Raw genomic sequence first — 24,335 nt, 5'->3', positions numbered from 1 at the left:
AAAACCTTTAACAATGCTCTTGAGCACTGAGAGAATGAGAGCTGAGAATTAATGAATTCCAGTTTTGGAATATTTACAGACATCTGTAGAATTATGGCCAAATATCTGCCTGTTCTTACACTGTAGTCTTTGGACTAGAAGCCTTACCTCCCCGTCCTCCCCTTCCTCTCATCATGCGAGGAGGCATTCCTCGAGGAGGTCCTCCCCTCATGAAGGGCATCCCACCTCTGCCTCTCATTGGGGGACCATGTGGAGGTCCACCCATCATGTTCTCACCCCACTCATCACTGTCTCCAGGACCACCTGGCCCTCCGGGACCACCCATCCCAGGACCAGGACCACCCATACCAGGGTTGGGTCCACCCATACCTGGTCCAGGGCCGGGGCCGGGACCTGAAATAAGGACACCATTAAACGATGGTCACATGAAGTGAAAATGGAGATCACATGAAGTAGAAATAAGGATCACAGATCACCAAAATGGTGATACCAAACTGTTCACCATATATAACAAAAACAACATCACACAAGCAGGGTCGACTATGTAGGGGGAAACTATTGCAACAGTGATAATGATAGTCTATTGCCACTTCTGATCACTAACAAGACCAAGGTCAAGTTTGAGGTAACAACATCAAAGTGAACGAATCAGATACTTCCTGTATATTGCGCTGCACATTCATCAACGGAAGTCAATTTCTAAACAAACAATAGTCATACATACTATCGATGTATTGAGAGTCACATACTATTGATGCATCAATAGTTTTTCGTTTCTACAACTGAGTAATTGCTAATTGTGAATCAACAATTGCAATCCATCAAAAGTTTGATGCATCGTTTCAGCCCTACACAACATTTAAAAGATAAATTCTGTGTGACCTTCCTGAATGAAATTGACATCTTTAAGAGACACTTTAAAAAATGAGTAATGTTGTACCAAGCTTTAAAGTAAGTACCCCTGAATGTCAATAAACCAGGACCAGAGGCTCACCTGGGAATCTGGGTGGCATGGGTCCACCCATCGGCGGGAATCCTGGGGGCGCTGTTCCCAGTAACCCTGGCCTCGCTCCAGGCATTATGGGTCCATGAGGTCCAGGCGGACCATTCTCTGGACCAAATCCCTGCATGAAGTCTGAAACAAGGCAACATATTAACATTGGACAACACTGTTTTCTGTTAGCAGCAGACATTCCTGCAATCTATTTCTCAACATGAAGAAGATGGCAGTGAAAATATTACCTCAGCAATTCAGACTGATGTACATTTTGGAACATGAACTGCCAGTAAACTATCTTAAACATAGTTTTCAACTGTGCAATGGAATTCAAGACTATCCTTCCAAATGACAGCCTAATAATACCTGAAACACATCTGTCACCAGTGAAATCCCTACACTTACCAGGAAGTTGTTGTTTGAATGGCTCCAAAGCATGTCGTAGATTCTCAGATAATTCCCCAGTCTTTCCTTCAGATCCCGCCTTGAAACAGAAGATCATTATGAGAAAAGATAATATATGTAACGACTGAAGGAATTCCAAACTCTCTGAGGACTGCGTAAATGCTGTTTGCAGTTGCAGTTTGTAGAACTTCATCAAAAGTTAAACAATTGTTATATTTCAAAATTCAATTTGTCCAATAAACCAGTAATGCTATCTAGGCTGAAAACAGATTTAGAATCACTGCAAATGTAAGTTACAAACAAAACTATGACACCAGGATAAAACACATCCCCATCAAATAAACATTTCTGTAACATCAGCATAGCACATCCAAAGAAAGACAGTATTCTCAGCTGCCATGGCCCAGATTTTCGAAGCTCTCTTAGCGCAAAGATAGTCGGAAGTTAATGCTAATGTATGGCACTTATGACTATCTTGGCACCAAGAGAGCTTTGAAAATCTGAGCCCACATTTATAGCCTGGCAGTTCAAACAGTGGTCGATGTCATGAGCATTGATACAATACACATTTGCCCAGGTCATACACTGAAACCAGTCAGTATAATTTCACAAGTATCAGTGACACACATTCCACCCCAAAATTTCCATGGCATCCTTGACTTACCAAATAAGAGGCAATAATGTTCTGGATATTTGCCAGAGCTGTGTTGGTGGCATGCTGTGCTGATGGGTCCTGCTGCTGCTGTTGGATGGAAGCAAGCACATTGGCCAGTTCCGGTGGCAAGCTGTAGGGGTCAACATTGATGGGTGGTGGTTGTTGCTGCACCGTTGTCTGGGGGTACAGGTTATCATACGTGTAACACAGTTCCTCCCCAGCATTCTCCTGTATGCGAAAACAAGAGTACAGCTCATTGTGGACAAATGGTTCAAGGTACAACGATGTACCAAACTGCTTCCCACTTTTCGCAAATCTAAAGACCTTAGAAAAGTAATGGTGTACTCAAAAATAATCAAGCTGTTAGGGCACACTGTAAACAGTTTACCGAGTTGCTTATATTTTAAATTTTATCCCATGTTGCCACTATTTCAGTTACACAAAATATAGTTGGGGCAGAGGAATGATTGATTGTTGTGTAACGCCGCACTCGGCAACATTCCAAATATGTAGGGGCGTGGTCTGTAAATAATTAAATCTGGACCATACGATGCAGTGACCATGACAATGAGCCTTGATCTACTCAAATTGGATATAATGATAGATGTCAACCAAGTCAGCGAGTCTGATCACTCAATCCCATTCATTGTCTCTTATGACAAGACCATTCTAACATGGATCGTCATGGGTCCAACCAACTGATCATATGATGAACGGTCTCTATTGTTGGCGCAAGCAGAGATTTGTTGCAGTGGCAAATTCCTAGAGATGTAGCAAATAACAATTTAAAACAGATACAAAACTTGCCACTGACTTTGTGATGCATCACATAACCCATGTGTTCTATTTCCCCTCCTGTAATGTAAATCTCAAGGAAAATACTTACGTCTTCAAGGGGAATGATTCTTGGTTGTGAGGGTTCAATCGACTCCAGTTCTGGTTCGCTTGGAGAATCTGGTACCCTGCATTAATAAAACTCAACAATGTCATGCTGCTGCCATCAACTGTTATTCACCTATTATGTCATTGAATTCCAATAAATGATACTTTCCAGTCTTATTTAAGGCAGTAACTACTGATATTTTATGTTGAAAGTGTGATTCCTTAAACATAAGCAGAAATACATTTCCATCTTTCAGTTAATATATCATGATTTTACAAAGTTGATAATTTTTAAAAATTTTGAAGAAATAACAACCATACATTCATTAAAATGTAACATTTTTCTGCATAAAGTAAGCATTTTTATGGGCATGCACATATCATGTGGGTGCTTATGGAGGGTATAAGGGAGGTAACTCAGGATAAAGGACTGTACATTTGCTGCTAGGGAATTGAAGGAACTTAAGTCTCCACTTAACCGTTTGGAAGAGGAATAAGAGAAAACAAATAAGCAAGAGTCATGATAAGGAATAATATACAAAATGCAATGCAAATACTTACATGGTCTTTGAGAAGAAAATAGCCTGTAGAACTTTCTGTTCTCTGGCCTTCTGAATTTCCTTCTCAGTGCTGTTGGCACCAAACTCAAAGGCTGTGGTGTCATCAAATAATGGAGGGGATCGCCACTGCAAAGACACATCAACACTCAGAAAAATGGAAACCCAAAATAACAACAAAATTTCTTTTTAAAACAAATGTCTGTACATGGACAGTGTTTGAGACATACTTCAGAAGAGATAGTGAATGAGTGTGTGAACTGCAATGAACTCCACTTTGAGGAATATTTCAACTGTATCACATGGTCTTGGCCTTGAACATACCACTATTATTGCTAGGATGCACTCCCAAATAGGCTTTCAGAACTTATCATTTTACTCACCGGTATAGCCTCAATCATGTTGTCATTAATTAACCTTTTAGCACTTTCCATCGCCTGAAATACAAAAACATAACAGTTGGTAACATTTTATCAAAATGAATTTGAAAATAATATTGCTCATCTTTCTTTAGCATTAAAAGGAGGCAAAAGCACAAATGCTGTCTCAACATATAATAAACTATGCGAACTTGACCTCCTTTTTGTCAACTCAAGCCCAGGACAGTGCCCAATCTGTGCAATATACAATGACCATTACTGAACAGTGAACTGACACAAGCAACTGACTTCTAAAGAATTTCACCTTTCTATCCATCATCATTTCCTGCTTCTTCAGCATGTTGAAGGAGTCCTTGGGCCGATTCACATTCACTCGTTCAGTTTCATCTAAGTCAAAGTAGAAGAATTCCCGTATTCTAGACTCATCAGCCCAGGAGACATTCTTCTTAGGTTTCCGCCTCTTTGTACTCCCTGTTGTCAACAAGGACTTTGGCTCCTGCATGGAGTATTCTGGAAGATCCTCTAGCGGCTCTGCATTGCTGTCAGCTGACAACAAATCACACACATATGTATTTCAATTTCAAACTAACCTAATCCATGGCAACACTGTTTTAAATTCTGTTTGGGAGAGTGCGTCATTGAGGTTTTCTGTAATAACTGAATCCTATCTCAGATTAGGACCCCCTTATTTCTGCCTCCTTTAGAGAACACAGACTTCAGTTTAAAATGCAAAAATATTTCAACAAACAAAACTAAATCAATTTACGAAAAATGTCCGAAGCCTTTCATTCTGTATTCATAAACAGTATCAAAAACAAAACAAACTGAGAGAAAACTATAAACAAATGTAGGATTCAGTCACCAGAACTGAACATACTTATTTTCTCAAGACCTTCTTTGAAGTTGTGTTCATGGTTTGCCATTTCTCCTTCCAGTTTGACCACTACTGATTTCATATCCGCGTCTTCGGTATCCATCTTCTCCTCAGGGGATGGTGATCTCTTGTCATCCTTGGTGTCTTCTGCTGTTTCCAGCGTGTCTTTGTAAAACTGATGAGTAAACACAAACATCTGTCACTACAGTATGCAATACATAACTTCATGCGAATACTTGCCAATTAAAACAAATTGAAGAAGGGACTCACCATGACCATAATATCTACAAATTAGAGCCCCACCATGTGCTTCCATTCCACAACATTGTTCCCAGTTCGTGTTAATAAAAAAAAAATCTCATATGACCCACAAAGCTTAAAGTCTAAAAGGTCCTAAGGCTGTGGTGTAGCTTTGTAGTGAAAGCTGTTGCTTGTCAGGCTGAAAACCTTGGTCTGATTCCTCATGTGGGAAAAATATGTGAAGCCTATTCTTGTGTCCCTTACCATTATGACACAATAATACTGCAAAAAGCAGAGAAAAACCATATTCATTCACTTGCTTAATTAAAGCATCACCATACAGTGTTCCCAGAAATTATTGAGAAAATCTTTGTTTTTTTTCTAATGATGCTAAGATTGGAAAAAGGGCTTTCACTATGCACTAAGCCTACTAAATAAGGGAGACAACTCTTGAAGGCTTAGAAGGCAGCTCATTACGTCAAGAGTTATCTCCCTTGTCTGAGCAGACGGCTTCCTGTGTTGACATGGCAGAATTTACAGCAAGAGAGAAAAGACAGCTCATTCTAGATGATTTTGAAAGGGGTGAGGCTGATGCTAAAGTGTTAGCTTGTAGACATGGTATTCCTCCGTCTACAGTATACAGAACTTTGACGAATATTCAAACAGGAACCGGGATAGAGCACAAAGCAGGGGCAGGTTGGCCTAGGAAATTCAGTGTTGTGGATCGCCGAAGAGTTGGGCAGATTGTGAGTAGGGGCAAATTGAAAAGTGTTGAGAACATCAGAAATGAAATGATTAGCAGAGGAAGTCCTCAGGTATGCAATGAAACAGTTAGGCAGGAATTACAGAGACTTAATTGGGTGAAAAAACGTGGAATTCCCTCGCCGTTGATGAAAGATGCACAAAAGGAAAAACGTTTAAACTGGTGTCGGGCTCATGAAAATCAAGATTGGGATAATGTTTTCTTTTCGGATGAAAGTTCTGTTTGGCTTTTCCCTAATTGTGTGAAAATTTGGACCAAAGATACTGTCAAACCTATCTACCAGCGACCAAAACATAGCCCGAAGTTTCACATGTGGGGTGGCATATCGGCTCGCGGAGTGACGCCATTGTGTGTTTTCACGGGAAACTTGACAAAAGAAAGATACGTTGACATTCTAAATGGTCACCTTTTTCCGACAGCACAAACATTGTATGAAGATGATTGGATTTTCCAACATGATAATGACCCAAAACACACTGCGCGCTACACAAAACAGTGGTTGTCGGGCGAAAATGTTCAAGTTTTAGACTGGCCCAGTTACAGCCCAGACCTAAACCCAATTGAGAAAGTGTGGGAGTCATGAAGGACAGAATAAACCAAAAGGGACTGAGAAACATTGAAGATATGAAGGCCGAGGTGGTCCAATATTGGGATACCCTGTCACACGATTACCTACAAACTTTGATGGGTAGTGTGCCTAGGCGTATTCAGGCATGCATTGCTGAGCGAGGAGGTCTAACAAAGTACTAAAACAAGACTGAGACTGTAAAAGGATGATGTTTTAACATGTTTATTTAAGTAAAATGCCAGAAGTTAATAAATGTAGTGAGTTATATGACGCAACATGATTCTCAATAATTTCTGGGAATACTATATATTTCCTGTTCAAAAGCATTACTTCGAGTTGATGTTAATCATAAAAAAATCATACATTCAAAAATAATTGCAATGTTCAGTTACTGACTTTTGCTCTGTATATTTGGAAGAAGATAGTTTCAGAGGTCCAACACGAAATATATAGACTTTGTTAGTACTTACGGATGGCACGGAGGGCAGTTTCTGAGCTAGAGCTGTTGTGGGACTAGGTGGGACATGTGAAGTGGGTGATGTGTTCGACATCGTGGGTGAGGTTGGCGATGTTGGAGTTGTTGTTGGCTTCCCAGGGGAGATCTTCTTCCTTCGCTTCACAGCATACGATGTAGGTTTGGTTATTAAGCTGTCCATGAAACCACTGCTTTCATGAAACTCTGGTGCTGTAAACAAAACAATTCATGGATTTCATGCATTAACATGTAGCCAAAACACACTTCTACAAGCAACAGAACATGACAGTGGTGATGTATTCTTTCAAGCATTTACTGAAATGATAATAAGTTTAAATAGGACAGTCATTTTACACAGTAAGCTATTTTCCAGATTTAACACAGTACAATTTATATTTAAATAGTTCAATCCTCTGAACTAGTACCTAACAATAAAAGCAAGAACTTTTGTAACAGGATATATACCACAGACTGCAAGGATAACCTACAGAAAACAAATATCCAATGTGCTTAGTACTAGATACATGGGACATTGACTGAAAAAGAATTATCACCTAAAAATAAAACAAATATTTTTAAGATAAATACATCTGTTCCATTGGAAGTAAGGCCATAATTGAGTTGATGAAATTAATATGGGAGAAACTTACGTTTTTTAGGTGGAATGAGTTTTATTCTGCCATGTATTTCTGTTGGAGATATTGCAGCACGAGAATTCAATGTGGAAGCACTTGACAATGATGGCATGTTTAATGTGAGGCGGGGTTTCTTCTCAGGAAGTTCTTCAGATTTTGACTCTTGACTGTAATACAAATAAATAATGTAAGAAACTGTCCTAAATTTATCTATGCAATCTATTTATTAATATCACACAAAATCTTTTCAATTCTAAGACCTCTCCTCACTGAAATATCAAGCTACGGTGAGATAATTTGTTGTGTCCTTTTAGAGTTATCTCCCTTGCAACATAATCCAAGGACACAACTCTCAAAGATGTTGTAAATCTTTCATGACACTTCTTTGCATTTTACACGCAATTCGTTTGCAGCATTAAATGTTTTGCTGCTGCTGTAAATGATATCTTTTAAAAAAGTAAACATATCAGTGTTCTCTATCCATGGGGCAGAAATATCCAATTTGGTAGTTGGTAGTCTTCAAAACAATCACATCATGTTATCATGTGTGATCACTTAACCTCTCTATATAACCCTATGTGGCTATTATTAGTAGCTGAGTCTGTTGCAATTGTTTTGATTTTAACTTGCTTTTTCCACTCACAATCCTTGCGAGTTTAGTTTTACACCACACTCAGCAATATTCAAGCTATATGGCAATGGCCTGGAAATAATCGAGTCTGTACCAGACAATCCAGTGACCAACAGCATGAACATCGATCTGAGCAATGGGGAAGTGATGACATGTGTTAACCAAGTCAGGAAAGCCTGACCACCCGATCCCATTAGTCACCTCTTATGACAAGGATGGTTGCATTTTGTGGCAAGCACGTGTTGCTGAAGGCCTATTCTAACCCGGACCTTCACAGGTCTCTCATAACTGCTGTTTAAGGTAGAATGTGGGAGCAAGTTTCTTCAAATGGGTCTTGACTTAATATTTCATAAACTGACAACTGACCAAGAAAATAAAACAAAGCTGACTCATGACAAACTGATGTCTTATAGACACGTCAGTGACTGAAATGCGCTCAATCTTGATGAATTCAAATACTTACACAGAACGCTTAAGCAAAGGAACTTTATTTGATTCTTGAGACTTCTTTTTAACAGGGGCAACTGTCTTATCTTCACCAATGCCAGTTGACCTAAATTTGGCAGCGAATGTTTTCACAGTCTTTGGTCGTTTTTTGGCATCCTCCTTACTAGTGTCCTTATCCGATTTAGAATCAGGTTTATTATTATGCCCTAGTCTGTCACTATGATCACTGGAGTGGTTGGAACCATCCTTATCTCCCTCCTTGTCACTGTGATGATGGGACTTCCTTTCCTTACTGTCCTTCCCATCCTTTGTCTCTTTATGCTTGTCCTTCTTTTTCTTCTTGTTCTTATCTAAAAACAAGGGGTTTTGCTTGCTGTCAAAAACGATATGATGGCTATGTGATGACTTTTATTGCATAGATTTGTTTAGGGTCTAACATAGCACAAACATGTTCAAGCAACATGGTGGTCAGTAAAATCAGAGAGACTGATCATGGGTTGCTGAAGACCAGGGCCTGAATTATCGAAGCTCTCTTAGTGCTAAGATAGTCGTAAGTGCCACATGTTAACACTAACTTAAGACTATCTTAGCGCTAAGAGAACTTAGAAAATCTAGGCCCAGATCTAACTGGCAGTTTCATCACTCCTGTATGTCAGTCTGTAAATAATCACATCTGGACCAGATGACACTGGCATCAATGTACACAAATAGGACAAGTTACTTGGATCAACAAAGACCATCTGGGACCACCTCCTCTAAGCAATCTTAGCGCTATGACTATGTGTAAGCATATGTTGGAGAATGGGAATTACACAGATCCCTTTGTGCAAGTGGGCCCAGATCTTGTTAATTCAAATTACATTTTTTAAAAGCATTTGCTGCAGAAAACATAACGACTTTCAGCTCTACAAATATAGCATGAAATAAAGTAAAACAATAAAGAAATAGAGGACGTCTCACCATTTTCATTTTCTGAATTGCTATTTCTCCCACGGATCTTCTTCATCCAACTTTCCACAATATTTGTTGACAAGATTTTTATCTCTGTAAAAATAGACATAGCATTACTAAATCACATGTTATTTTATTCATTCACATACATGCGTGTGGTTTTAACCTAATGCAGCAGTAATATGACAATGTGTCATGTTCTAATCTTAAATTTGTCACAATAAACACATTTTCTTCAACCTGCCCAATAGAAAATTCCAACAGCACTGTCAAGAAGCCGACATTGAACATGAGTAATGTAGTACTCAGCAATGATTAAACTATAAGATTATGGTCTGTTAATGAGTCAGGATCACACAATGCAGTGACTGACATCATGAACGTTGATCAGTATAATATGATATTCATGTAGTCTTGTAGGTGATGCTCCATTTGATCTATTTCTTTGCTTATTAAAAAAAACCCAAAAAAACAGGGAAAACTGTCATTGCATCCAGTCAGTCCATGTGACTGAATGAGTACAGTTTTACACAACAATATTTGCGCAATATGGGAGGACATCAGTCTACATGACAAGTAGCAAGACCATTGTTCAACTTACTTTCATCATCAGATTTGCTGAGCTGTTTGATGAGCTTAGCTGCATTATTCTGCTTGAGTATTTGAATTGTGACTGGCAGGTTCTGGTAAAGCTTGAGCATTTCTATTAGGAGAGGCTTGTTGTCCTCATCCTTACACTCCTGCAGCCAGGTGTTAAGAGTCATCCAGCCATCACTCTCCAGGAGCCTGCAAACAATTATCTTCTGTCTACAACATTCTGTATGTTAGTTTTACGCCACTTTTAGAAACATTCCAGGAACATTTTGTACCCATGTAGGGAGTCAAACCTGTGTCTATGGCAAGATGAGCACAGTCTTTAACCATTATAACCCAATGTCCTTTCTGTACAAGAGGGCGAGTTTAGTTCTAAATCATTCTAGCAATATTTCTGGCATATCTTGAGTGCACCTGAAAATGGTCTTCACACATTACACTGGAGTCAAGTATGATTGTTATTTTATGCCACAGTAATCAAAAAGCAAGATTTACAAAGATGGAATATGATGGCAAGTCAACCAAATCAGAGAGACTGACCATGCTATCCCATGTCAAGACAAACATGGGTTGCTAAAGACTAATTGGAAGCTGAATCTCTGTGTGTTTCTAACTGGCCTTGTAGCCTTTCATTTTGGTTTCTTGAGATCTTCACTCACTGTGTCTTATCAGTGTAAACAATCCAACAAAATACAATGTGAAGATCACTGACCATGAAACAAGAATCCACTTACTTGGATAGAGCATCCTCAGACTGAGTTGCTTTCAGGATGTTGATGTATATACACTTCCCAACCTTCTTCACAGCATCTTTCATCAAACTGTAATATCATCAACCTGACATTAACATCATTGCACCTTGAAACTAACATCTGTTAAAATGTATAAATAATTTGTGACTAATAAAGCAGGGCGAAACAAACTAGTGGTCAGCAGCATGAGCACTAATGAATGATAGCTCACAACAACCAGTGGTCATTAGCTGGAACAAACCATTTTAGCTCTGGATGTCACTGAAGACATGTTAGCGTGGGATGCCTTGAACATTCTGCAGTGAAATCCCTACAACACTATGCCATGTTACTTACAAAAATATTTTGAAAATCATTCCATGGTGAATGATAAAAACTGTACCCTGATATTCTTGTTGCTTCGTCAGGTCCCTTAATTCCTCCCGTGCGGGTCAACAATGGACTGAGAGCACTCAGCAGCTGTTGTGGATCCAATGGCCCCTGATAACATCAACAACTGTACTGTTAACATCATGGACGGCACTGGAATACACGCATTGTTTCTCTTGCACCACTTTACTGTACCAAATCCTGTCAGAATAGGTGCCCTCCTACGTTATATAGCAAATTCTGAATATTGATCTAAAACAGTACTTGCAAGAAGAATTGCATACTGAACTTCTTATGGAACGTGTAGTTAAGATTCAAATATCTCAGATTGTTTTGAGACTGTCCTATGCAAGGAGAGAGAGAGAGAGAGAGAGAGAGAGAGAGAGAGAGAGAGAGAGAGAGAGAGAGAGAGAGAGAGAGAGAGAGAGAGAGAGAGAGAGAGAGAGAGAGAGAGAGAGAGAGAGAGAGAGGAGAGAGAGAGAGAGAGAGAGAGAGAGAGAGAGAGAGATTAGTTTTACCCCCACACTCAGCAATATTCCAGCTATTTGGTGGTGGTCTATAAATAGTTGAGTCGTGACCAGACAATCCAGTGACTAACAGCATGAGTATTGATCTGCATGATTGGGAATCGGTAACATGTGTCAATCAAGTCTGCAAGCCTGACTATCCAATCCCACCTTGCAATGAGGTAATAGTTGTTTTTATTTTACATGGTATATTACAAGTCAAAATTTACACCACATTTCTGGGATTGATTCTCTGTATTCTTAGTATCAGTTGTAAATATTCACATGAACATTCTGATAACTGGTCATATCTTGTGGCAAAATCAAGAGAAACAAGACGTTTACAACAGTCAAGATTTTTGTGTTTTATATTTTTCAAAGATTTGTTTGTGCTTAGCTTGCTTATCAATGTTCCATGAGTTCAGTGATTACATCATTACAGCACTGAAGAAAACCTTTAGGATGTTTACAGTATAAAATGTACACACAGACCATTAACAAAAGTTGCTGTCTGCCTTGATGCTCAAAGAGTTCTGCGATCAAGTAGGACTAATTCTATGATATATTGTAATTACTTCAACAAAATGTGATGCTATCTTAAGGAAAAACATGCAAGATAAATATCAGCTTTGTCAGTTCAGTGTTTTCAAGGCAGAAGTTACAGATCCAAATATGCATTTCGAGAGAAATATCTGTGCATGGTCATAAAGTGATAAAAAACAAAGAAAACACAACAAAAAAAAATCAAAAGGAAAACGAGTATGTTCAGCCAGATTACAAACTACTTTTGGAATATAACAGCCAGGTTTTTCAAAATGGCTGCGGTTGTGACAATATTGAATATTAATATGGCTGGTCTTGCAGCCATATTGAAAACTGATTCATCACTAGCTGGAACAATACTGAAGTTCCAGCTTAAGTTTGGAGGTTTGGGAGAGATGCATATATATATAGGACATCATAAAAGTGAACAATAACAGAAACTCAATCAAGTTTTTGTCAGGTGAGTTTTAGAAGTTATGATCATGATCTCCAGTCAAGTTTGGCTAGAACTCTTTAACATGTGAGCAAATATTTCAAATATTTATATTGTAAACTGTAGTATGGTGGGTTTTACACTTATTATTAGGATTCTTTTCTGTTCAAAGTTGACAGTATCTCCAAAAAAGGGTAAAACATTCCAATACTTTACCACCTTTTATTTCCTGTACTCATTTAAGTTCATGTTCCATTGACATAGTGTATTGCAAAGTTTGTGGGATATTATGACTCATAAAATTTGTAATATATTTCAATATACCGCCTCATAGTACATGCGATGAAAATATTCTAGATTTTAATCTGCATAGGTTAGTACTTCAGTTTTGAGTCAAACTCATATTTGCTTCTTATCAGACTGACTGATGTTTCAGTGTTATTGTTTTGTCTTGATTTTTTTTATGAAGCTGACATTGCAAAAAATCCATGCTTAAAAACATGGAAGAAACCAATTTGTGAACTAGTTATGTAATTAAAAAATAACTCATAGTTCAGTATATTTCATATCCACATGCATATTCACAAATGTTTTGTCATGTTGATATTTACTGCTCTTGCATTGCTTGAATAGTGCAGAATGCAGTGTTAAACAAGAAAAACTGACAATGAGCTGTGTAAGCAAATAAATGTGGGAATTCTATGTAGCACAAAGATAAGTTCTAAGAGTTGTGGAGTGTAACCTACTTTTACGAAAACAACTGTTAATTGGAAATAAATTGTAATCATGTAATCTAATGTATTATCAACTAAAAAAATGTATAGCATTTATTTTAATTTTAATTAATCCTTTCTTTCCAAATACATTATAATTCACCTTATTCACAACTGTCTCTCATTTCAGACCTGTCATTGGCATTTTTAAATTCATTATTTATATTAAAGTAAGTAATTTATATTTAAGATATAAACGTATATCAAGACATAAAAAAGTACTGTTGTTTACAGATATGTACACTTGGTAAATGAAGCACTGAAACATATCTAGAAATATCAGATCTATTTGGATCATCATCCAATACAACAGGGGATACTGAAATTGCCTTTATACATGTACCAAAAAATGAAACCCAAACTAGTCCATTCAAAAACCTTTTCCCCAAAGACAGCAAGAAAATCAGCATTTTTGCAGACGGGCACAAGACATCAATATGGGTAAGCATTAATGAAATTCTACATTTGTGGGAAATAAATATTTCAAGGAATGATTAAAGAAATTAAGTTTTCAGCAGTCTTGACTGGGCTTGGTGACTTTCTACAATTTTAATTTAATTCTTAACAGACTTAAACTAGTCCTACCACAGACAGTTTGCCAAGGGATCCTACAGATGTTTGTAGACTTCGGTAAACAAACCCTCTACAGTGTAAGTAGTTATGGGACTGTACAATTGGAATTTAATATTCTCAACATGGTACAGCTAATTCAATCATACACCTAATTCAATCTGTCTAGGTCGTTTGAATTGCATTTAATTGTGAAATTTAATAACAGCCTGATTCAAGGCAATATATTTACCATTTCAGTGCAACAAACACACGTAGACTTTGTACAAACAGGCAAGGAATCTTGCTACTTCTTGTAAAAACACACTGAGTACTCACAACTTACTGTTTAAATGAACTTATGTATGTCACTTATGTAGGTCAGAATTGTTAGAACTTGTTAAAAACGTCATTAGTTAAATTTATAATATATTCATTCGCAACTATATATATTCCAGCTTTTAGTGGCAATAAATTACTTGGTGTTCAGTACGGATTGAGTTTTTATCAGGAGGTATTAAGATAAAACAATGACTTCCTTCACGGAAAGATCCTAGAGTTGACAACTAACTCGATGGAACATTGATTAGCATTGAAGAAAAACTTCAGCATAATACTTCAGACAATAAGAATTAATTCTTGAACTTAAGTATGTAGTAATCTATATACCATTATTGCCTTACGTTGTTATCCATACCACAAACTGCAGATACAGGCCAAACTTCAATCTGGAATTAAAATTCAACCATTTCAATCTCCAAGAACTTTCTGAATATGTTCATGTTTCACGGAGGCAGCCATTATCATCTGGCAGTGTGTCAGGTGTTGTTGCTATTGCCATTATTTCTGGCTTCATTGGTCCTATGCTAGTGCATGCTATGGCTCTAGTTTTGTTTCACATCAATTCATGTGAAAGAGGCACATCTGAAAAGTAAATCTCAATTTCTAGGCTGGACAGGCCAACAATTTGGAATTTTGAAACAAAACATTTCTTTAGCCAAAAGTAGTAGTCTTTATTTTCATAAATAAAGACTTTCATTTTTGAGACTATCCAGAATGTGTGGAATTAATAAAAATAATATTCAAGGTCCAGCTGTCTTTCGTGCTGTTGAAATCCATCCCTGGGTTGCTTTCTGGAAAGAAAAGGTTCCATTTACTCAAATACAAATAGACACAAGGTTGTCGCCATATTGATTTGTGTTTACTGATTACAGAACATTACCTTTGTGTGGTAAGCTTTAATCCTCCGGTGTTCAATGAACTCATTTAGCTTGTGTTACCCACCTTGTGTGACCTTGTTTTCACTGAATACACAGAAGCATGTAACATCAGAGTGAAAGCAATGTTTCTGCTTGATCCTTAAACTGGACATATACATTCAATTCCTTTTCTAGGTCACAATCACCCTGATCCGGCAACACTTGACCCTTCAACAATAACCCTGATAAAATATCAATTAAATAAATATACTCTCATTTATATAAAAAAAAAACCCCAATACTCCTTCCCCCTTCAAAATAACAATAATAATTAAATAAAAATAAAAAATGGGTGTTGACCTTGGTTTGAAGTGAGTGCAGTTTGACACTTGTGCAAATATGAACTGAGACACAACTGGTGTGAACAGTATGTTTTTAGCAATTCAGTGTCAAAAATGAAATAAATGAATATTTCTCAACACTGAAAAATAACATCCTTTTGAAGTGTAAGGTCACTTAATGTGACCTTGACCTCAAGGCCATCAAATTAATACCACAAAAAAACTTCTTTGAAACATTAAGTCAAAATGCCCGAGTGACCAATGTTTGAATTGAGTAAATTCAAAATATACCAGCTTCACAAAATATAGTCCAAAAGGTGAAGGCCATCACAAGTTCAAGGTCTGTTCAAGTTGTTTGTGACTAGATACAGAAATATTTCAGTTATGAAATTATCGAGTCAAATAGATGTACAAACTAATTAACCTCATCCTAACATTGTGTCATTTTATGCACAAAATTTCGTTTCAAAACGTGCTTTGAATTAAGATCCCATAATCTGACCTTGACCTCAAAACAGGTCCACTACATCAACAACTTGATTCTGCTTCAGATATCTCTGAGGGACATGTTAAAATATCAATTCATCTAAAGGGCTTGTTTGCAAACACTTAAAAAATACAAGATAACAACAGTTAAGAGATCTTTCTCCTAGATATAATCTTAGTTCATATGCATTTACTCAAACAACTTTGTTTCAGGTCAAGCAACATTTTTGTGTTAGTGCTGAAGTGGTTGAGTTAGGAAAAAACAGTCATCCACTAAGGTTATCTCCTTTTCTAAAGGAGAAGAAAACAAGCTCAAATTAGCAATTAGAAACCACTGGATTTTGTTGCTGACATGGGATCCTTGCATTTAGCCATTTGTAAACCCATGACAGGTCTGAACACTATGAATCCTTTGTGTGTCAGGATCCTGATTCATACATTCCTCCAAAACATGTCATATAAGTTCAGATGAGACAAACTTGCTGAAACCTATCATGTACATCATACACCAACACACCTGTCAAAAATTCCTTATGAAATTTCAGCTTCAGAAGACTTGCAGTGTACTTTCATATTCTGTTATCAGTCATACCAGTCAAAAACCTTAATGGATTTGTAGTCTGAATGATTACCTATCTACTGAAAGGTTACAGAGCCTAAATGGTTATTTATTCACATTAATTTACTGCTCTTGGTGATATCTGAATAACTATGTAAATGCCTGAGGTACAGAGGTTCACCTTTTCCTGATCTGAATTTTGGCTTGAGCAATAATCACATTTTTGTTGGTCTTAAATTCTACTAATTCAGACTCGCTAACCTAAAGTTTTTTTTTCACATTTCAGTGAAAAGCAAACGCATGTAAAGAACATTTTCCAAGTTTGCAAAGACTAAGTCTGTAAAATCTGTACATTGGAAGTTGCTATAATGTTTGACATCTCTCAGGCACATTTCTTACATGTAATAATCAGGCACTTTCACAAAATTCACACATTTCTGGTAAATACTGTGACAACCATTTTTTTTGTCTTCATTAAATGTGTGAGTCAGTTGTAACACCACTCTCCACAACTTAGAAGATTTGCCTTAGCTGGCTGTAAGTAATTAAGATGAGATGTCAAATATACAAGTCTGGATGCCCAGTTCTCTTGGTCATCTCTAGTGCGAGTATGGTTTTAACCAGTTTTAGCAATATTCCAGCAACATCACTGGGGGGGAACACCAGAAATTGGCTTCCCACATTGCAACTTTGTGGGGAATCAAAACTTTGTCTACCGCATGAGCAAACACTTAAACCACTAGGCTATCCCCCTGCCGTCATCTCTTAGGACAAGGACGAGTTTAGTTATGGGTACACTGAGCCTCAAACACAATCAAGTCTTAATACAATCATACAGCTCACCTACATACAAATATTGACTATCAAAAATGTAACTGTACATTTCTTAAATAGGTATCAGTAACACTTCCCAACTTTCAACGTTTTACTTCATATTACCTTATACAAATTCACTGAGATGAAGAGGAAGATTAAAAACTTGTCACATATGACATTAAAGTTAAGTGTTTTTGTGCGAAAATATAAAAGTAATGACTTTGAAACGGCCCACTTTAAGATTTTGACGGGAGGAGGTTTGCTTTAACCGGCGACTAATTAAATATTTCTGTTTTGAAAGATTAACAAAGTTGAATGACTTACATGTTCTTGAAAATAATACAAATTAATAAAAAATGATAATAGTGAAAAACAAACCTGTTTCCCTTTTGGTGAAGAATTACCTCAATGGTCAGGAAAAGTATATTTAACATTAGACTTGCCAACACTGATACATTAACACTTACCTCACACGACATAGCCTCCAAGAAAACAATAGAAAACAATCTCCCAAGGATTATGTGGATGTACTTACGGTATCTGTTCATAGTGAGGGTTATCATTCCTATCATTGGCAGCAATAACAATGAAAATACTGCTGTCACCTGTTTACTGCCACCATCTCCTAAAATATTCCCAAGCAGAAACATAATATACTATTACAGGAATATGGATAGTTTCGCCTGTTAAGTCATATGAGCTAATGCAGTGATTTTACCTTTTACACATCTTGCCATCAACGGTATGACAATTTCAAAACATATTAAAAGAACAGAAAAAAGAAATGTCTTACTAACTAAACTTTCTTTTAGTGAGAATGAAGTTAGTTTTATGACGCTTTTAGCAATATTCCAAAATATCATGGCCGGGCACACCAGAAATGGGCTTTGAATAATGTATCCAAACTTTTTTGTGAGGTGCAACTAACTTGCAGTTTAACTTTTAATTACACCATTTAAAAGAAATTCATAGTTAAGCCTACACTGTATAATGGCCAAACTTGTCTTCTCATAGCAATCTGACAAACTAAACTTTCTAATTTTCATGAGTAACTGCAACATATTTTTTTTCTTAATATTTGGCATTCTACTGCTGTACAAAATGTTTGTTGTTTAAAACACTCAGCAATACTCCATATATACTGAACAGCAAAAGAAGTGCAACTTTGGCTATTTGTCAAGCTTTTAAACAGGAGACAAACGAATGCTTTTTGTGACTTTTTGGAAACTTTATTTTGTTGTTCAGCATATATATGGTGGCATTTTTTAAACTGATCTGTGCAAATTTGGATACGATGGCATGTGAAGTCTAACTACCTGATCCCTTGAGTCTCGTCTTATGACAAGTATGGGTTGCCAAAGACCTTTAGGTAAAGATATATAAGAATAGATCTTCAAGACAATTTATTGTAGAGAATATTAACTACAATTAATTTTTGACGCCCATTAATAATTTGGATTTTACACAAAAATGGTAAGTAAAGCCACTGGTTTTCACTGAGACTGACAACAGAAAATTGTAACAAAAACAGCTAGGAAATAAAAAAACTGAACATAACCAAACCTTGATATAATTTTCATCACCGATACTTTTAATATTATTTGTCAAACTTGAGACAATGTACTTACCAGTTGTAATAGTTCCACAATTATCCCTATGGCCAAAACATTGTTTTATTTGTTGTGTGATTAAATTGTAGAAGCTTCACAATGTTTTCTGTGATTGTGTAAACTTAGGAGGGCTTGTTGCTCACACGTTGCTGCTACCACAGTTCTATAACTACTTTATGTCTATGGTAAAGTATGAGTTCTGTATAAAATAGACTCATTTTAGCGAAACAACCACCAGGGATTTACCTTGTGTCCTATATTTGTGGGGTCCCAGACACTTACTGCCAGACACATATTAGATGATTTTGTGCACTAACCACATTTGTGACAAGAGAGGTGGTACGATGAATTGGGCGAGTACACTTGGCTGCTACAGGTAGCTTGACGACTATGCATGTGCAATAGATGCTAACCGTGACATGAAATCAACACCGCAAACCCTGACGAAAATCAGCCCGTACAGAGAAATAGGAACAAAGTTATGGGATAAAAATATTTCCCCCTTGCTACTCTGATTTAGCCACCACCATTCAGTAACAGATAACTGTTAACACATTAAATAGTTAAATGAAACACAATTAACTATATGTAGTTATTATATATTTAATACTTAGCAGACGAAAAGTCAACTTTACCCATTAAAACAACACCGCATATTCCTTCGATTGTTAAGACTGCAATTTCAGGCGTAAGATACTGATATTCCATGCTAACCTTTAGTTAAGACGAAGACAAATAGATGATTGGGGCATTGACAAGCATTTTAGATATTCAACAATTTTGTTAAAAAAAAAAACCCAGGAAAATGTCATTTGCTACATGAAATGGATCAGTGGTCCTAAACATATGTGCTCAGTATATTGTGTTGATTCAATTCGTTGGGATTGTACCTGTTCCCAAATCGAGTGTGCTATAACAATTCATGCATGAAATGCACGGGGAAAATGAACTTCTCGATATATATCAGACAACCTGTCTCCCTCTTGTTTCAAGTGGATTGTTCTGTGGGGCGTTCCCAAGTATGCAAATTGGGGTCATTTGTCAGGTCGTGGCTCATCTTATATGTGTTTACCAGTACTATTATTAATACTAAACTGTAATATTGTTGTAATTCACCTAATGTTATTGTATTGTGCATCATGATAATCACAGAGGAAAAAACTGCATCCCGAGAATCCCTGTGTGAAATGGGAGCCTGGCCCTAGAATGAAGTGCTGTACATTAACATGAACTTGACTGTTCTTTGCTCAAGCAGATGTGCAGATTTTCAGACTACACTGGTTTCATGGGGTAAATGAGACTTTCAGAATAGTTTCAGTATAGAAAAGAAGTCTGAACATTTTAGAAAGGTTAATCAAATATATTTTTCGTCCAAACATTGGGTGCGCTTTAGGTCTAATAACAACAAAGTCAAGTCACGATTTGTTTTGTTAAAACAGACCAGTGTAAGTTGTGTTGGGTGTGTTATCAGTAGTTTCAGAAAGTATTAGTGTGCTTGCAGTTTTTCTGTCATTACAATATTGGTTGTGATGTCAGGATTTCAACAAATGTCACCATTGCAAGTGTGCTGTGGTATTTTTGCCAACTGTTAACATTGGTCATGTATTTTATTTCCTGACAATATTTAGTGACCATGGAAAGACATAGGATTCACAATTCTTGCGCTTATTCATAACACCATCACCACCACCAGCTGAGCGAGCGCGGTTTTACACTGCTTCTAGCAATATTCCAGCAATATCACAGAAGGGGACAACAGAAATGGGTTTCACACATTGCATTAATGTAGGTATTGGCGTGATGATATTTTAACCAGTAGGTAGCCTCATTACCCCTACCACCACCAGCTGTGCAAAATATATTGGAGAAAGAAATCATGATAGATTACAGGTCTAAACAGCATGTGTCTTGAACATCTGACATTAAGCATTCTCTACAACGCGACACTGTCACAGTTCATGTTTCTATTCATTTCTATGTACACCAGTTTAATTCTGTGACTAGTATGACCCTTTTCAGTGTTCAAGAGTTAATAGCTAATCCTGCTTGAACATCATAAATGTTAACTAGATTTAATTAAGTATCCATTACATAAGTTTGTTTCACATAAAGCCTTACTGAATAAAAGTTAGTAAGATTAGGTTTATGCAGCACTCGGCAATATTCCAGCTATGGCGTCTGCCTTCACGAGTTATTGAATATGAGTGAGTGAGTGAGTTTAGTTTTACGCCGCACTCCGCAATATTACAGCTATATGGCGGCGGTCTGTAAATAATCGAGTCTGGACCAGACAATCCAGTGATCAACAACATGAGCATCGATCTGCACAATTGGGAACCGATGACATGTGTCAATTAAGTCAGCGAGCCTGACCACCCGATCCCGTTAGTCGCCTCTTACGACAAGCTGAGTCGCCTTTTGTGGTTATTGAATATGAAGTATCAACATTTAGATCCCTCAAATGAGGACATTGGCCTTTTCACTTTTACAAACCTGCTTCTCTGACATCTGTGTTATTCCTAAATCTTACATAATTCATAGTGTGCAGAGTTTTTGTGAACAAACTGCTAATTAAGTTTCTAGTTTAAACGTGTCTGAAAAGAGCAGGTACTTTTTCTCATGCTTTCTTGGAAGTGGGTATTGTTCAAATGATGTATGAAAGAGGAGCATCTTTAAAGGATGAAATGTGTACAAAATCACAAATAGTTCAGGCATAAAAACTTTGTTAAATGTGAAACTTGACTGAAAAAACTAGTTCACACTTGCTAAATACAAAACAAAAAAGTCCCTGTTCTAATTCAGAATCTTTTGCTGAATCATTAGAATGCATTACTTAGCCTTCATATCTACTTCTCCAATAACTCAACTCATCTTATTGGACAACAGACTGACTTAGTTATGGTTTTACATTGCTTTTAGGAATATTACAGTAAATTCATGATAGGGACACCAGAAATGGGCTTCACATATTGTGGGGATTTGAACCCAGGTCTTCAGCATGACGAGCCAAACTTTAACCACTAAGCATCCCATTGAACAAAAGCTAATGTTTCAATATCATAGTCAATATAAATATTTATGAAGATGAGAAAATAGCAACTATGCACCAATGGGCAGTTACACCAATACATACATTAGGATGATAAAATGGGTTTGAAAGAATTACAATTAATCTTTTTTCCCCGAAAATACTTAGTGGTTTATGTCAATGTGTTTTCCCAATTTCATATGAAAATATGATCAAGAAAAACTTTTTTCTGACCAGTATCTAAAATTAAAACCTACCATCATTTAGTAAGTTGATTGACTAGACCAAAATCTAAATTGTTTTATGCCAACAAATAATTTGAGCTGATATAACATAAAATGATTTTTTCAGAAATGCTGGATCAAATGAATAGTGGCATTGTTCAGTATGTCGTCGGATGGTGCTAGGTGATTACTTAGGCTTAAAATAGGTGCGTTACGTCACACGATGTAAATTCTGGAATTATAGACTGTGCTTTTTAAAAGGTAAAGTTATCTTGTAGAAATTCGTGATGCACTTTACAACAGGGTCTACAACTGTTGAATTGAGGAAATGGATATTTTTTGTTCCGAAAACCCATGTACACGTGGTAAACTTCGTTTGAAAACTTCCTCTGTAACATGAACTTGCCCCAACAGATAAATTCCAACGAATTCCCAGAAGACATGAAATTTTGTCAAATTTTAATGTAAATGTTTAAAATAAAATGTGTAAATGCCACACAAAATTATCTTTCTGTAACGTTGTATTAACCTCTGTGACACACGTCACACCTTGCCCAAGGAAAATCAATCATGAAATACACTGATTGTTCATCATGGGTTATCTCCCTTCGCCCATCACACTCCGAGCGCAGCCTATCGCATGATAGCGAAGTCATGCTTATTATTTTGTCTAAAATCTAAATGCAGAATACGGAGTATCGTTTTAGGAGATATCTAACGCAGCATGCAGTCACTCAACATGCGATGCTTCAGAACGTCAGGCTCCATGGCTAGTTCAGGCCCTAGAATTTTTGCATATATTGTTAAAAATATGTGCACATTTCACGAGCAAAAAATGACTGGACATCCATTAAAAGCATGAAGTTGGAGGTTAGATACGAGCGGAACATCCTTTACTCCAACGCAGAGTACAATGTAATTTGTTATTAAACAAAATAACGACACCCTCTAAATCTTTAACATTAAAAATAAAATAATGCATATAGACTTTTGCACAGGCAAATATTTATCGTGCTTAATCTAAAAATAACGAAGATGTCAATTATTCAGCTAGCAGCAGTCGATTATGAAGCCGCAAAGTATTATGGTATTCCATTATTCAAATGCATCTTTCTTGCTAAACCCTGAACGTGTATTGTCACATGCTAATCTTAACGCACATGTTGACTATGTCAACACGTACATGCAATCACAAGTTACGTTCACTGACGCTACATGCTACCACACCCATGTTCTAGCCACGCCCCTTAAAAAGCGCATGCCATATATGGAAATAACGCTGTCTTTCTTTGTTTCTGAAGAGATGCAATATCTAACTGATTCGCATGTTAACGATCCCTAAATATATAAAAGATTGTCATCTGAATGTTCAAGACAACTGAAGTGTTGGTAAAAATATTTGAAGTTGAATTGCACTTTCCTTGCAAGATGGAGAACTTGCAGATATTCAATATGGCGACAGTGCAACCTTGGCCTACCTGTATGTGAGCACCATCCAGGAATCCTTTGATTAGGAACATAGATAAACCTGTAAACAGCCTCAAACTTGCTAAAATAGAAAATTGAATTAATTTATATTTCTCACGAATAATTACATTGAGAAATCAACGCGAGAACACGTTGCTTTTACATATGTCGTCCATTTTCTTTCTCACACAATGTTCGTGAGGCTCATCTTCATGTTCCGATTACGAGCCAATATCCCATGTATGTGACAAGTAAAAGCTAAATATGAAGGAAAGAGATCTAATCACCTTATATCTGGTGATAAAAGAGACGCGTTTTACATGATCGTGAAACCAGGGTCTCTTTACAATAGTGAAAGATTATGAAGTTCGTGATTCATGGCCTCGATTTCTGTGGCCCCGATTTCAACGATATGAACTATCAAATCTTCAGTCCAAACATATCCCTCAGCAGACGATATTTTCCATGGTATCAGGCTATATGATAATCTTGTAACTCGTGTCGAAGATTTAAGTGTCGATGTGTAGCGAGAAAAAGACAATATTCCAGAAAATTTCCAAGCTCAATGCACAGGCCTAAACAAAGAAGCTCGAGCACCCAAATGTTGAGATGAAGGGCGTTAGTAT

The 24,335-nt window shown here is 37.0% G+C and overlaps 1 protein-coding gene across 2 annotated transcripts in view; it reads right to left on the bottom strand.

The window, feature by feature from the left end:
- Positions 1 to 24,335, bottom strand: part of LOC137273813 (serine/threonine-protein phosphatase 1 regulatory subunit 10-like) — a 26,278-nt gene extending 1,943 nt beyond the window's left edge. Inside the window, exons 1-18 of one of the 2 annotated variants that reach the window (XM_067806675.1) lie at positions 23,997 to 24,335; positions 14,649 to 14,707; positions 11,189 to 11,286; positions 10,789 to 10,875; positions 10,062 to 10,246; positions 9,470 to 9,553; positions 8,526 to 8,859; positions 7,447 to 7,598; positions 6,792 to 7,006; positions 4,754 to 4,925; positions 4,181 to 4,422; positions 3,880 to 3,933; positions 3,501 to 3,625; positions 2,944 to 3,019; positions 2,067 to 2,285; positions 1,403 to 1,481; positions 995 to 1,135; positions 148 to 393 (exon numbers count right to left, since the gene is read on the bottom strand). In XM_067806675.1, coding sequence (XP_067662776.1) covers positions 148 to 393; positions 995 to 1,135; positions 1,403 to 1,481; positions 2,067 to 2,285; positions 2,944 to 3,019; positions 3,501 to 3,625; positions 3,880 to 3,933; positions 4,181 to 4,422; positions 4,754 to 4,925; positions 6,792 to 7,006; positions 7,447 to 7,598; positions 8,526 to 8,859; positions 9,470 to 9,553; positions 10,062 to 10,246; positions 10,789 to 10,875; positions 11,189 to 11,286; positions 14,649 to 14,651 — 2,512 coding nt within the window. In that variant the 5' untranslated portion in view covers positions 14,652 to 14,707; positions 23,997 to 24,335. The remainder of the gene's footprint in view (positions 1 to 147; positions 394 to 994; positions 1,136 to 1,402; positions 1,482 to 2,066; positions 2,286 to 2,943; positions 3,020 to 3,500; positions 3,626 to 3,879; positions 3,934 to 4,180; positions 4,423 to 4,753; positions 4,926 to 6,791; positions 7,007 to 7,446; positions 7,599 to 8,525; positions 8,860 to 9,469; positions 9,554 to 10,061; positions 10,247 to 10,788; positions 10,876 to 11,188; positions 11,287 to 14,648; positions 14,708 to 23,996) is intronic. The other variant, XM_067806674.1, reaches the window with a different exon arrangement.

This window comes from Haliotis asinina, chromosome 2 (assembly GCF_037392515.1).
Source record: "Haliotis asinina isolate JCU_RB_2024 chromosome 2, JCU_Hal_asi_v2, whole genome shotgun sequence".
In the NCBI taxonomy this organism is placed as follows: domain Eukaryota; kingdom Metazoa; phylum Mollusca; class Gastropoda; order Lepetellida; family Haliotidae; genus Haliotis; species Haliotis asinina.
The sequence above is the reverse complement of the archived record's forward strand: the minus strand, read 5'-3'. Positions and strand labels throughout refer to the sequence as shown.